The sequence below is a fragment of the Ahaetulla prasina genome, chromosome 1 (assembly GCF_028640845.1).
Source record: "Ahaetulla prasina isolate Xishuangbanna chromosome 1, ASM2864084v1, whole genome shotgun sequence".
NCBI classification, from domain to species: domain Eukaryota; kingdom Metazoa; phylum Chordata; class Lepidosauria; order Squamata; family Colubridae; genus Ahaetulla; species Ahaetulla prasina.
The window spans coordinates 92,941,649-92,957,118 of NC_080539.1; the positions used below are offsets into that span (position 1 = coordinate 92,941,649).

Genomic DNA, 15,470 nt, shown 5'->3' on the forward strand with positions numbered 1-15,470 from the left:
CACATACAATGTAAAAGCAGCTGCACTTCACACTTCACACAGCCATAAAAAGCTCAAAAACCAACTATCACACTTTACACACACACACACACACACACACACACACAAAATGCCACATACAGCTTTCTGAGATTTTGTGTGTTTGTGTAGTTAGAGTGAAACACTACAGAAACACACCAAATCTCAGAAAGATGCACAAATATTTTATTTTATTATTTTATTTTATTTTATTTTATTTTATTGTGGACTTCAATTCCCAAAGTTCCTCAGCCAGCAATGCCAGCCAGCATTAGTTGATCACTAAGGAAATAGATTAGCTAAGCAATTGATTCTGTCTGGGCTGAAAGTGAAACTGCTTTCGGGCTGGGAAAAAAGCCATGCATTCATCAGTAATCAGGTAAGTGCCTTAGAATCTCTACTCTTACTTGTAGAAAACATGTTTTTAAAGTTTAAAGGCTCTGCCGATCTCAGCTGAGGGGCGGGATACTCAAAGGCTTTTTTTTACTTTTAAAGGCATGTTTCGGCTGAAGAAAAACCGGCTTTTAAAAGTAAAAAAAAAAAACCTCTGCTGATGGTGCGGCTCAGCAGAGGCCGGGGGGGGGGGGGGGGCCAGGGATTTTTGCTACCGGTCCTCCAAACCAGCAGCCACCATCGCTACCGGTCCGAACCCTGGTTCAGTCCTCAAACTATAGCTGGCACATCCTGTAATTCATGATTGTCCAGCAATACGGCTAAAATTCTTACTAGTGGAGATTTCTCAAGGAAAGTGGATATGACATGTTAGCCACAAACCCTAATTAATGGAAATTTTCTGTTTAGCATCTTAGTCTATGCTTTAAATAGAGATATGCACTCATCAGATTTTAACTGGGAAGGTGCTTCAGATCTGGCCTGGGCACATTCACTCTGATGGTGATTCCTCAAAGAAACCATGTCCTCAGTTCATCCAGTAGTTTTGGGACCCCAAGAAAATATATGCTTCATTTAAGGGGGTGATGGAAAGCCATGCCTGAGTGTCACATGTGGTCTTTCTTCCTTAACTCAAACCCTTATTTTCCTGGGATCCTGTGCAAAACATCTTTAAAGAATTACCAACCGGTAGGAAGAATCCGCTCATGGCAGATCTAAAGGACTTTTCCTATTTTGGACCAGAATATCATACACATCTGGTTTGGCATAACAATATTTTGAAGGTTATAGAAACTGTCAGAACTTGAGAGAAACAACTGTATATATTCTAGATGCCATTCTTTATTCTGCCAGTATCAATCTATGCAGTCAGCTATTTTCAAGGAACATGCCATTACGTTTGCCCTGAAATACAATTTTGTAATGGAGGGCACAGTGCATTGCAATAAAGATCTCAAAATCCACTTGTTTTATTATGTGAATTATTCAAGCAGAATGCAATTCAAGGAGAGCAATTTATTGAGCACAGCTCCTATGCATGTTCCTCCTTCTTTTTGGCATGTTTTGTAGCTTTCTATTGCCCAGCAACTGTATATTTTGGAAAATGTGTGTGTGTGTTAAACTGATAAAAACATTTTTTTAAAAAACTGAATAGCATAGAATAAAATGAAAGTAACTCAACCAGCAGAATATAAAACAGCCAAAATATTTTTAAAAATATTTTATAAAATAATTTGCATGAATCCTAAAATAATTTTCTGAATAAAAAAAATCATCTAGTACCAAATAAATAATAGCAATGATAATATTAAGCATGTATAAGTGCTTCTTCTCTATTCCCGACATCTGTGTTTTGATGCATCTTCGATTAATGATGAGAGGAAAAGTGCTTAAGGAATACGGCAAGTACTGTGCCTAAGTGTGGTTTACACATGACATGAACACATAGTCACAATTATCATAGGGAATGAGTGTGGGATTAATTCATATCATCTAATTTTTATGGAAAAACAGTGCATAGCTCTCCTAGGAAGACATATATACTCAGGAACAGATGCAAGAGTAGGAAAGAATCAAAAGCCATTATTTGATTTCATCTCTGAACATTTAGAATAGAATAGAATAGAATAGAATAGAATAGAATAGAATAGAATAGAATAGAATAGAATAGAATTTTTAATTGGCCAAGTGTGATTGGACACGCAAGGAATTTGTCTTGGTGCATATGCTCTCAGTGTACATAAAAGAAAAGATACGTTCATCAAGAATCATAAAGTACAACACTTAATGATAGTCATAGGGTACAAATAAGCAATCAGGAAACAATCAATATCAATATAAATTGTAAGGATACAAGCAACAAAGTTACAGTCATATAGTCATAAGTGGAAGGGGATGGGTGATGGGAACGATGAGAAGATTAATAGTAGTGCAGATTTAGTAAGTAGGTTGACAGTGTTGAGGGAATTATTTGTTTAGCAGAGTGAAGGCATTCGGAAAAAAAACTGTTCTTGTGTCTAGTTGTTCTGGTGTGCAGTGCTCTATAGCGTCATTTTGAGGGTAGGAGTTGAAATAGTTTATGTCCCGGATGTTAGGGGTCTGTAAATATTTTCACAGCCCTCTTTTTGACTCATGCAGTATACAGGTCTCAATGGAAGGCAGGTTGGTAGCAATTGTTTTTTCTGCAGTTCTATTTGGCTGTCTTCGATACACAATTAATATTTGAAATGCTACTAACTATATGAAGAAATGGGGGTGGATGGATTTAAACTATAATTCATCTCAGAAATACAGGAATATAGAAAATTCATTTTGAAAAACAAAGTAATGATCCCAATTCACCCTGGTGAAGGACCCTAGAGAAGAACCAACAAAACCAAATACGTAACTTCAAATTTTCTTCTAGCTATTTAAATCAGAATTAGAAATAAACCCAGTTGTTCATTAATTATTATTTCCATAAAAGAAAATCTACAATCTCTTCACAAAGTTATCACATAAAAATAAAATCAAGAAGAACTACCTTATATAGGGAACATGGAAAGGTCTTACAAAAATGAAGAGGCAAACACCGACAAGCTGTGTTGAGGTCAACAGAATATACCGATGTGTCCTTGAAAGAGCCTTCTGTATCTGTTCTCCCCATGTCTTCCTATTGGTTGTGCTAAAAAAAATAATAGATATATGTTTTTAAACATACTGTTTCATCAAAAATTTAACAAATTCCATGAAACGTTCTACGGATTTGAGCAAAGTGCTTTTTAGTCCTAAGTATGGACTAAATTAGTAAGTCATTATTCAATTATGTGTATTACATATACATATGGCATTTTGGAATTTATATGATGAAACTAAATTCATGTTGAACCTAAATTCCCCTTCTCATAGTCAGCAATCTTGACGAAAGCCACTAAAGATTGCTTCTCTTTCTTTCTCAGCAATCCTATTGAGTATTATTGCTTTTTTTATGGCCATGAGCTGCAAGAAAGCTCTTTATGACTACATGGTGCAAATGAGACATTTGGGTACCTGAGCATGATATGCAGAGTGCTGGCATACAAGCACACTCCTAGCCATTGGCCCATTACCCAGCAATCAATGTGTGGTCTTTGTGGTCACAAGGATTGTCAGTTCTAATGTACTGGTTCATATATGAGTAAACAGCAATTGATGACTTTCAGATGAATATATACACTAAAGTGTATTGCACTTGTATCAGATGATATATGTCTATTGTGAAGGTCCTTGCTGATTCCCAAGTCATTATTTGATTCTACAGTCAACAATTAGCAATAGCAATAGCACTTAGACTTATATACCACTTCATAGTGCTTTATAGCACTCTCTAAATGGTTTGCAGAGTTACCATATTGCCACCAACAATCTGGGTCGTCATTTTACGGACCTTGGAAGGATGGAAGGCTAAGTCGGTCAGGATGGAACTCCTGGCAGTGAGCAGAGTTTGCCTGCAATACTGCATTCTAACCACTGTGCCACCATGGTTAATGGTTATGCATATATGAATTACAGTAGACTCTAGAGATTTGTAATCATTTTGTTTATTATGTTTATATAAAGTCACTGAAGAGTATTGTACCCTGGTTAGTTTATAGCATGTAGTGTTAAAATACATTTTAATGACAGAGCATCAAGTAACTATTTGGACTATAAAAATATCTGGTATAAAAATATCCATATAAAGAAAGATAATTAACCAATACTGAACAAACCCATTTCAGAAAATTAAAAATATTTTTGAGAATAACAAAACTTATGATAGCTCTGAACCACAAATAAGAAATTCAATGAGCCTCTCAGACAGGAATTGAAACAAAGCAGTTCAACAATTCAATTTCAACCTACCTCGCATTCACGATATTGCCAGCATTTAATTCTACCATTTCTTCAAATCCTACAGCAAATATGTCAACGGGACAATGATCATCTGTTGTGATGGGGAGGGAAAAATCAAAATAGGAACTTAATCTAATCATTCCATTTCAGGAAAGGAGATAAACACTAATAAATGAAGCTCACCTTCCCAAATGCACATAATTAGTTCCTACTAGAACTAACTAAAAAACTTTGTTACTCTTATAATGAAACTGGGTAGTTCCAAATGACATCCTCATATATTCACACACACATACAAATACATACATATATGCATATTTTTGTCATCATCACCTATAGAACTTTTTATTACCTTGAAACTCTGAAACTCCACAGAGCTTAGGGGAATCAAGTAACCAATCTGTTAATTCGCTGGTACCAAGAATATTACTCTTAAACTGTTTGCCTCCATTTACATTCCAGGTTCCCATGGCAACACGAATTCTCTTGAAGTTTGTGAATTCAAATTGACGCTCTGACATGATGTTCAAAGTGCATGGTGTCACTAATGGAGATGTGGAAAGAGAGGAAGGAAAGATATTTTTTCCCTTAAACTATGAATCATGGCACTGATTGCAAATTATCTCTTAATAATTATTTTGCTGTCATGCTTCCAAGTATTTCCTTTATGAGTACTCCCTAAATCCAGAAGCATGTTAAATTATATTGAAGCCCTTATAGCTGTGATAGTGAACCTCTGGCACGCGTAGCCATATCAGTGGGCATGTGAGGTCAGCTCCGATGCGCCAGCTAATTTTCTGGCCTTCTGGGCCCACCAGAAGTAGGGAAGCAGACTGTTTCCTGCCTCCAGAGGGCCTCGGAGAGTGGTGGGGAAGGCCCATTTTTCTCTCTCACCTGGCTCCAGAGCCTCTCTAGGAACTTTCGCTAGTAAGAAACATTATTGCTATAAGATAGTGATAGCTAACCTTTTTGCCATTGCGTGCCAGGAGAGGGGGTGCGGGGGGGTGCACGCACATGCATGACCACACCCATAATTCTATGTGCGCGCGGCCCCCTGCTCCTGGCATGCAATAGCCCGGTAGGCCTGTTATTCTCTCTCACCTGGCTCCAGAGCATTTCTAGGAGTCTGGGGAGTCAAAAACGGTTTTCCCCACCCCCCCGGAAGTCCTCCGGAGGCCAAAAACAGAACGTTTGCCAACTTCCGGTCCTACCGGGCCATTTCTGGCCTCCGGAGGACTTGGGGGGAAGACTGTTTTCGCCCTCCCCAGACTCCTAGAGAGGCCCATCAAAAAACAGGCCTTCCAGTCCCACTGGAAATTAGCAAATGGGCCATTTTTGGCCTCCGAAGGACCTCCAGGGGGTGGGGGAGGCCGTTTTCACCCTCCCCAGACTCTTAAAAGGTTCTGGAGCTAGGTGAGAGAGAATAGCTGGCCTACCGGGCTATCGCATGCCAGGAGTGGGGGAAGTGGGGGGGTCGCACACATACGTGTGGGGCGCATAGAATTATGGGTGTGGGCACACGTGCACACACAACCGCCCCCATCCCCTCTCCTGGCACGCAATGGCAAAAAGGTTAGCCATCACTGTCTTATAGCAATAATGTTTCTTACTAGCGAGAGTTAGTAAGTAGGCACATGGATAGTGTGAGAACAGATCCATTTTCTCTTCTACAGAGAGAAGCATTTTTGCATGATATGTTCATAGTTAGGGTTAGGGTACATGATGTTTGCAGATTCTACCCTCCTTCATTGTTCTGAAAGGTCATCTAGCTTTTCCTGAGAAGATTGAAGAGCCATTGTGGATTGCAGGGTTAAGAAAAAAATGAGGGAGATCATCATGTCCTTTATTCTATCTGTAGGATTCTATTGTTGTATTAAAATCTCCCGCTAATGGGTGGAACCTTTCACCTGTCAGACATTGATTTTGGATACACTGAAGAGAGTGGCTGAATATCCTACTGGGAAGTCCCAAGCATAATGCTATTACTACAAAATCTTACTGCAGGCTTACTTAAGTGGATTACTCCCAAGAAATATATAAGAACAGATAAGACTGAAAAGCTATTGAAATAAAAAAGATCTTGCTTACTCAATAATGCGGTATGATCCAGCAGCATTCTCTCTTTATCAGCATACTCTTCGTTGTAAAAATCACCCATAAGCAGTAAGTCAATGGCTTCCTGTTTCACGCTATCAAAAAAGTTTGACTGAATGGTCAGTGACACTGACCGGGCACCATCTTTGAATTTCCCAACCTATATAAGAATAGGATTAAAAATTTAATTTAATTTCATAGTTATTGAAATGTCAGAGAATAACTGGGGCTCACCTTTTTCTTTACCTTAGCTTTTCCTTCTAAAGCACGGCTCCCTGTAAAAATCTTGCTTAGGCTGTGTCCATTGAGGGCCCACATTGCTTTGTAAGACTCCAAAAAACGTTCAACTATAGGTTTGGAATTTAATCCCAGGCTTTCTAGTTGACTTTGTAGAATCTGATTTGAAAAAAGAAAAATACAATGCAGAACGAGACAGGACAAGAATCAAATTTCCCGTCCGCATAATATCCAATGTTTGCTTGATAATTTCCTCTTGTAAGGATTTTGCTCAAACTCTCAGAAACTGAATGCTCTGTCACTCACCTCAAGGGCTATGAAGGTTTGGACGGAGTTAGTTCGATTTAGACAATCCAGGCAATTCATTCGAATGGTACCCATCTGTTGACTTCAAAAAACAAGTCAAAGAACTGAAAGAATTAGTACTGGACCTCCTCCTATAAATTGAGTATTTTACTGAGCAATTCTAGCACAAAAATTTAGGACCCTGTGGACAATAGCACAAGTCTTAAAGGAGAGGCACAAATTATAACAATTCAGTTTATTCATTGCTAGCCTCCTTTGCCACAATTCAACAAGGATGGGCATCTGGACTGCTGGAATTGGCTTGATCAGTTTTACCCAAAATGGTCTCTTTAGAACTGAAGCCCAACTCTGACTGGAAAGGCAAGACTACATATTTTACATGTTGATTCCCATACGTCGTAAGAACAATCAATTGTAACTATTATAAGTGTCATGCTTCGTATTAATTTGCTTTACAAATGGATGACAGTGAAAGCTCAGCAACAAATATGAAGTGTCCAAAAGTGTCTGAGCCACCAACGTTCCAGAATGTTCCATATGTAAAAGTGATGAAGAGTTGTAATTTAAATAATCTCACTTGCACAAAAACATCAAATAGTTTAAGCAAGATAGCATAAAATAACCACAAATGTAAAGTTGGAGCATGGAAAACTGTTCAATAAATAGCACAAACATGTGCAGACGAAGGAGTACAATACTCACCGGGAATTTGCATTTTCACGCTTTGTAAAGATGCCCAATTCTTCCCAGTGAAGCTTTAACTGAGGCCCCAACAAATTCTCCAGTTTCCCATCTTTTGCAAAATGATGGTAATCAAAATTAATCATTGGTGTGTCTGCTGCATGGGATGATGCCAAAAGTAATTTCTTATAAAAGAAAACAGCAGAAAACAATCTTTTTTGTTATTTCATTTATAAAAGTCTTTCTGATAACATATATTGAATGGCCAGTGAATGATATAGACAGTATATCTAACAATGCAGTCAGTTGTGGAGTTAACAAGAAGTAAAACAACTAAATATTTATATACAATTACTTTACTGTCCATCTCTTATCAATTTCAAGAGCCTACAGGTAGTCATCGGCTTACAACCATTCTAATAGAATAGAATAGAATTTTTATTGGCCAAGTGTGATTGGACACACAAGGAATTTGTCTTGGTGCATATGCTCTCAGTGTACATAAAAGATACGGTCATCAAAGTACAACATTTACAACAGGATCCAAGGTCCCTTCCAACTCTGTTGTTATGTTATGTTATGTTAAATCAACCAAAAAATGTTTTTGGCCTCCACATGCCCCATTTTGGGGTCTTTTTTGGGGCCTTTTCCAGGCTTTTTCAGGCCCTTTTTCAAGGCTTTTTTCTGTCCATTTTCTAGGCTTTTGGGGCCCATTTTGAGGCCTTTTCCAGCCTGATTTTGAGGCTTTGTTTGGCCTGATTTGAGGGGTTTTTCAGGCCATTTTTCAAAAAAAAATGGTCAAAAAAAGCCTTGAAAACAGGCCAAAAAAAAGCATAAAAAATGAGCTGAAAAAAGCCCTGAAAATGGGTTGTGTGGAGGCAAAAAAAAAAAAAAAGATGGCGGGTGGGTGGGGCTTCAGCAATATTTGGTCTATAAGACACACAGACATTTTCACCCCCTTTTGGGAGACAAAAAAGTGTGTCTTATAGTCCAAAAAATACAGTAATTAATTACTTATGATACAGCTGCATTACAGTCTGTTTATTGCATTCATGGCCTGAATATTTATTGTCTTCATTACAGGTTGGGAGGCAGAGATATAAATTAAAATAAACTGTATTTTGTTCCCAGAAGCATTAAGACAGTGTAAGTAATAAAATCTATTTCTCGTGTAATAAATTATTATAGTAGAATATTTGAGGCATCCAGTCCTACATTGGTAAAAATATCAGTCAAGAGACCACAGAACTTGGCAGAAATCCCAGCAGACTGGTAGAATGCAAAATATGCTACTATCACAAAAATTACTGATGGAATATTCTATCAGCAGAGTTAATTCAAAAACTAATCAGTGAAAAGGAGACATTACGGACAGGATAATAGGCAGAGAGATAATATTCTTATATTGTATTATATATTAAAAATCACTTCAATCTACACCTGTCACCTCTGCTTTTCAACGATGTTTTACTCAGACCAAGGATCTTCTTTCCAAATGACTTTGGTGGGAAGTCTGAATCAAAAATATATAGTTTTCTATGTCTCCATAACTGAATGAGTAACTGAAGTAACTCAATGCGGTATCACAGCCAATCACCACAAGTATATTAAATGGATCACAAATACAAATAGAATAGAATAGAATAGAATAGATTTTTTTTTATCGGCCAAGTGATTGGACACACAAGGAATTTGTCTTGGTGCATATGCTCTCAGTGTACATAAAAGAAAAGATATGTTCATCAAGGTACAACACTTACAACACTTAATGATAGTCATAGAATAGAATAGAATAGAATAGAATAGAATAGAATAGAATAGAATAGAATAGAATAGAATAGAATAGAATAGAATAGAATTTTTTATTGGCCAAGTGTGATTGGACACACAAGGAATTTGTCTTGGTGCATATGCTCTCAGTGTACATAAAAGAAAAGATACGTTCATCAAGGTACAACATTTACAACACAATTGATGGTCAGTATATCAATATAAATCATAAGGATTGCCAGCAACAAGTTACAGTCATACAGTCATAAGTGGAAAGAGATTGGTGATGGAAACTATGAGAAGATTAATAGTAGTGCAGATTCAGTAAATAGTTTGACAGTGTTGATGGAATTATTTGTTTAGCAGAGTGATGGCCTTCGGGAAAAAACTGTTCTTGTGTCTAGTTGTTCTAGTGTGCAGTGCTCTATAGCGTCGTTTTGAGGGTAGGAGTTGAAACAGTTTATATCCAGGATGCGAGGGGTCTGTAAATATTTTCATGGCCCTTTTCTTGATTCGTGCAGTATACAGGTCCTCAATGGAAGGCAGGTTGGTAGCAATTATTTTTTCTGCAGTTCTAATTATTCTCTGAAGTCTGTGTTTTTCTAGTTGGGTTGCAGAACCAAACCAGACAGTTATGGAGGTGCAAATGACAGACTCAATAATTCCTCTGTAGAACTGAATCAGCAGCTCCTTGGGCAGTTTGAGCTTACTGAGTTGGCGCAGAAAGAACATTCTTTGTTGTCCTTTTTTAATGATGTTTTTGACGTTGGCTGTCCATTTTAGATCTTGCGATATGATAGAACCTAGAAATTTAAAGGTTTCTACTGTTGATACTGTGTTGTCTAGTATTGTGAGAGGTGGAAGTATGGAAGGGTTTCTCCTAAAGTCTACCACCATTTCTACGGTTTTGAGTGTGTTCAGTTCCAGATTGTTTTGGTTGCACCACAAGGCTAGTCGTTCGACCTCTCGTCTATATGCGGATTCGTCATTGTCTCAAATGAGACTGATCACTGTTGTGTCATCTGCGAACTTCAGTAGCTTAACAGATGGATCGTTGGAGATGCAGTCATTGGTATACAGAGAGAAGTGGGGAGAGCACACAGCCTTGGGGGGCCCCTGTGCTAATTGTACAGGTATTTGATGTGATCTTGCTTAGCTTCACCTGCTGCTTCCTGTTTGTTAGGAAGCTTGTGATCCACTTACAAGTCTGTTCCGGTACCTGTAGCTGGTTTAGCTTAGTTAGAAGAATATCTGGAATGATGGTATTGAATGCTGAACTAAAGTCTACAAAAAGGACCCTTGCATAGGTCTTTGGAGACTCAAGATGTTGTAGGATGTAGTGCAGAGCCATATTAAAAGCATCATCTGTTGATCTGGATGGGTCTGGATGGGGAGAAACTGTTGGGGGCGAGTCATTGGCCCCGATGGAAAGGGTGCGCAACTTGGGCGTTCTCCTGGATGGCCGGTTGTCTTTTGAAGATCACTTGACGACCATCTCCAGGAGAGCTTTTCATCAGGTTCGCCTGATTCGCCAGTTGCGCCCCTTCCTGGACCGGGATGCCCTATGCATGGTCACTCATGCTCTTGTTACCTCTCGCTTGGACTACTGCAATGCTCTCTACATGGGGCTCCCCTTGAAGAGGACCCGGAGGCTCCAGTTGGTTCAGAATGCAGCTGCGCAGGTGATAGAGGGAGCCGCTCGCGGCTCCCATGTGACACCAATCCTGCGCAGGCTGCACTGGCTACCTGTGGTCTTTCGGGTGCACTTCAAGGTGCTGGTTACCACCTTTAAAGCGCTCCATGGCTTAGGGCCGGGTTATCTGCGGGATTGCCACTGCTACCAATTGCCTCTCACCGACCCGTGCGCTCTCACAGAGAGGGACTCCTCAGGGTGCCGTGCGCCAAGCAGTGTCGGCTGGCGGCACCCAGAGGAAAGGCCTTCTCTGTGGGGGCCCCTACCCTCTGGAATGAATTTCCCACAGGACTTCGCCAACTTCCTGACCTTCGAACCTTTCGCCGTGAGTTGAAAACATATTTGTTTATTCGTGCAGGACTGGCATAGGATTTTAGATTTTATATAGTTTTAATTTTAATGGGGTTTATTGTTTTAAATTTATCTTAATTTGGGCCAAATTGAATAAGTTTTTAAAATAGTGTTTTATCTTGTATTTATCTTGTTGTTATGTTTTTATCTGGCTGTAAACCGCCCTGAGTCCTTTGGGAGAAGGGCGGTATAAAAATCTAATTAAATAAATTAGATAAATAAATGAATAAATGAATAAATGAATAAATAAATAAATAAATATTTGCTCGGTATGCAAATTGCAAGGGGTCTAACAGCAGATCCGTGATGGTTTTCAAGTAGGAAAGCACTAGCCTTTCAAAGGTTTTCATGACTACAGATGTTAAAGCAACTGGTCTGTAGTCATTCAGTTCCTTGATGGTGGGCTTCTTCGGCACTGGGATGATGGTAGAGCGTTTGAAGCAAGAAGGAACATAGCACATCTCTAGTGATTTATTGAAAATATGGGTAAAGATGGGGGCCAATTGGTCAGCACAGACTTTTAAGCAAGAAGGAGTTATCTTGTCTGGGCCTGGAGCTTTTCCTGGCTTTTGTCTGTGAAATAGGTCCTGCACTTCCTTTTCTGTGATCACTAGGGGTTGTGAACCCAATGAAATGGGATCAGTTGTAGGAGGCTTGGCTGTTGTTGGTGTGTCTGAGATGGGGGTTGTGGAGATAGGTGGCTGTAGTTTCCTTTCAAACCTGCAGTAAAAGTCATTCAGGTCATCTGTCAGTTGTTGATTACCTTCAGCCTGGGAAGGAGGTTTGCCATAGCCGGTGATATTTTTAAGAGTTTTCCACATGTTTGCTGGTTCATTTGCTGAAAACTGCTTCTTTAGCTTTTCAGAGTAGCTTCTTTTTGCTGCTCTGATCTCCCTTGTTAGTGCATTTCTGGCCTGATTGTACAGCATTTTATCACCTTTTCTGTAGGCTTCCTCTTTGGAATGGCGTAGCTGCTTAAATTTAGGTGTGAACCAAGGTTTGTTGTTACTGTATATTCGCAAGTTCCTTGTAGGTACACATAGGTCTTCACAGAAGCTGACATATGATGTTACAGTATCTGTGAGTTCATCCAGGACTGCAGAGGTATCTTCAAAAATATTCCAATCAGTGCAGTCAAAACATGCCTGCAGCTTTAATTTTGCCTCCTCTGTCCAGGTCTTCACTGATTTAATTATTGGTTTTATGGTTTTAAGTCTTTGCCTGTAAGCAGGTACAAGGTGAATCATGCAATGATCAGAGTGTCCTACAGCTGCACGTGGTAAAGACCGATAGGCATCTTTTAGTGTTGTGTAGCAGTGGTCTAGAGTATTCTTGCCTCTGGTGGGACAATTGACATGCTGAAAGTATTTTGGTAGCTCTTTCCTTAAGTTTGCCTTGTTTAGATCTCCCAAAACAATGGCCAGTGAATCAGGGTGTTTGGCTTCAGCCTCCATGATTTGGTCAGCTAGAGTTCGTAATGCCTTGTTTACACAGGCTTGTGATGGGACATAAACAGCAATTAGAAGAAATGAGGAAAATAGGGTACAAATTTAATACTTAATGATAGTCATAGGCTACAAATAAGCAATCAGGAAACAATATCAGTATAAATCGTAAGGATACAAGCAACAAAGTTACAGTCATAAGTGGAAGGAGATGGGTGATGGGAACGATGAGAAGATTAATAGTGCAGATTTAGTAAATAGTTTGACAATGTTGAGGGAATTATTTGTTTAGCAGAGTGATGGCATTCAGGAAAAAACTGTTCTTGTGTCTAGTTGTTCTGGTGTGCAGTGCTCTATAGCGTCGTTTTGAGGGTAGGAGTTAAAACAGTTTATGTCTAGGATGGGAGGAGTCTGTAAATATTTTCATAACCCTCTTTTTGATTCGTGCATAACATAACTAAGGTAGCCTCTCTGGCTTCATACATGCTCACATATGGGAAAACAGTGTTTGAAAACTATCCTCCCAAGAGTGTTGTGACTTGTCCTCCCTCCTCTCCTCAGCCGGGCCCCTCCCGTCTCCAACTGGGCCTGTTATCAGACTCCAACTCTGATAATGAAGATGAACGGCCTGTCATGCCTCCAGCCCCCAGCCCTGGCCCCATGCCCGGAGAGGATTCCAGGAGTGGGAGGACAAGCTCGATAAACCTCACTCATACAGTGTGTGTTCCTTTGGCTCAGCCGTCAGAGCAGGACGTCAGCCAGGTGCTGGAATTACTCGGCCCTACTCCCTCTGACCCCTCCCTTTCCCAGAAGCTGCCAGCAGATCCAGCTGAAGACAATTCAGATTAGGAGTACCCTCGCTTCCGGAGATCTGAGAGACGACGCCAGCAAAAGGAGGGTGGGGCAGGCCTGGATAAATGCTGAGTCATGGTGCCACACCCCAAAGCCTATATAAAGGACCTGCTTTTGGCATTCCAACCTTGAGTCAAGCAAAGTCTTATCGGGTTTGCTGATACCGGACCCTATCGCTGAAGTCACAACTTGGACTCCTGCCTGCCCTGATAAACCTCGAAGGAACTTGGCAAGCTGCAGAGGCTTCGTTGCCAAGTTGGTCACAGACTTCCTTGACTCGTTCGTCGGAGTGGGGGGGGGGACACGACAAAGAGGCTGATTTATATGTTGCCTCCATGTCTCCTTTATGTGGCTTACCACACTGCCACACTGCCTAAAATGGCTATGACTAACAGGTGTGACATGAGTAAGAAATTTCTCCACCCATTCATAAAGCCATATGCTTGTTTGTTTAATGCTGTTATTTCAAAGATTTCTACCCTGCCCTTTAAGCCTGTGTTGTAGGCAGACAACAGGGGTGCTAATGCTAAATTGCTATGGAATTTACTCTTACTAGCAATATGATCAAATTCACTGCAAACTTCTACTGGCTAAGATCCAAAATAAATTCAAGAGAAAATCACTGCATATGTAAATGCTGCTTCTAAGAGGTGAAGAGGTGAGCAGCAGCAGTAGCAGCTTGTGTTTGCCACTGGATCTGTTCCTTTGCTAACTGCCTACATATCTTTGACTATTTACAGGCCTCAGTAATTTGCAGTTTACTTGGGAATGACTGCAGCACTACCGGCCCAGCATGAGTCATTGTTCCACTCTTGCTATCCACTTCTGCAGTTGTATTAACTATTAACTTCACAAAGGAATCACAATGATTGCCTCGAAACGATGCAAATGAGAAAGACAGTGGGGAGAAAGGTATTTGCCTTGGTACTCCTCAGATCTTCTGTTCTCCCCCAACTCTGTTTTTAAAAGACCATTTAAAATGTTAAAAAGATAATAAATGGGAAGTCACAGCATGCTGTTTACATTGCTGAGCTTTCCCAAAAGGCCTCTGGGTTTTTTAAATAAAAAGAGGTTTCAAGAAAGGAAGAATGTGGATGTAGCCAAATGCTTTGCAGTTTCCTGCCCAGAAAAATGACGACTTTAACCTGGGATGACAGAAAATCATCTTGCAGGCTAAAACAGGGGTATCAAACTCACATCGTCACGGTGTCATCATATGACATATTGGGACTTTTTCCCCCTTCGCTAAACCGGGCATGGGAGTGGCCATCGCATGGCCCACCCGGTTTAGCCCGCAGGCCGGGAGTTTGACAGCCCTGGGCTAGGAGGAATGGTAATACGTGACATCAGTTACCCATCTGGTCTCATCACACTCATGTCAGAAGAACCGAGGTACTTCTGGGTTGAAAGGATTAGCCAGTGACAACACCATTGCCTAGGGGAAGCCCACTTGGGGGCTCCTTTCTTGTCCCGGATAGGAGCTGGAGCGAGAGATGAGAGCTCACCCTTCTCCACGGCAGCACTCGGTCTTGAACACATGCTTGCTAACCTCCAACCCAGCATCTTAACCACACAAGCCATCGTGCTCCTCCCTTTCTCATAAGCATTTATCTCCTGCTATCCCACTCCATCCCACCCTAAATTTCAGGTCCCCTGCCTGAAACATAGGCACAACAGCAGAAGCTTAGCTGGGTGAAAGAGGAGCTACTTCACATATTGGAGGACCCTATTTTTAATCCAATTAACCATCGAGAGAGCCCACCTTAGCTGAAAGCTGA

The 15,470-nt window shown here is 40.3% G+C and overlaps 1 protein-coding gene across 3 annotated transcripts in view; it reads right to left on the bottom strand.

Moving 5' to 3' along the window:
- Positions 1–15,470, bottom strand: part of SYNJ2 (synaptojanin 2) — a 60,342-nt gene that overhangs the window by 23,789 nt on the left and 21,083 nt on the right. For all 3 annotated transcript variants that reach the window (XM_058168680.1, XM_058168671.1, XM_058168690.1), the window contains exons 8-14: positions 7,603–7,766; positions 6,901–6,982; positions 6,604–6,753; positions 6,352–6,517; positions 4,616–4,807; positions 4,273–4,354; positions 2,933–3,073 (exon numbers count right to left, since the gene is read on the bottom strand). In XM_058168680.1, coding sequence (XP_058024663.1) covers positions 2,933–3,073; positions 4,273–4,354; positions 4,616–4,807; positions 6,352–6,517; positions 6,604–6,753; positions 6,901–6,982; positions 7,603–7,766 — 977 coding nt within the window. The remainder of the gene's footprint in view (positions 1–2,932; positions 3,074–4,272; positions 4,355–4,615; positions 4,808–6,351; positions 6,518–6,603; positions 6,754–6,900; positions 6,983–7,602; positions 7,767–15,470) is intronic.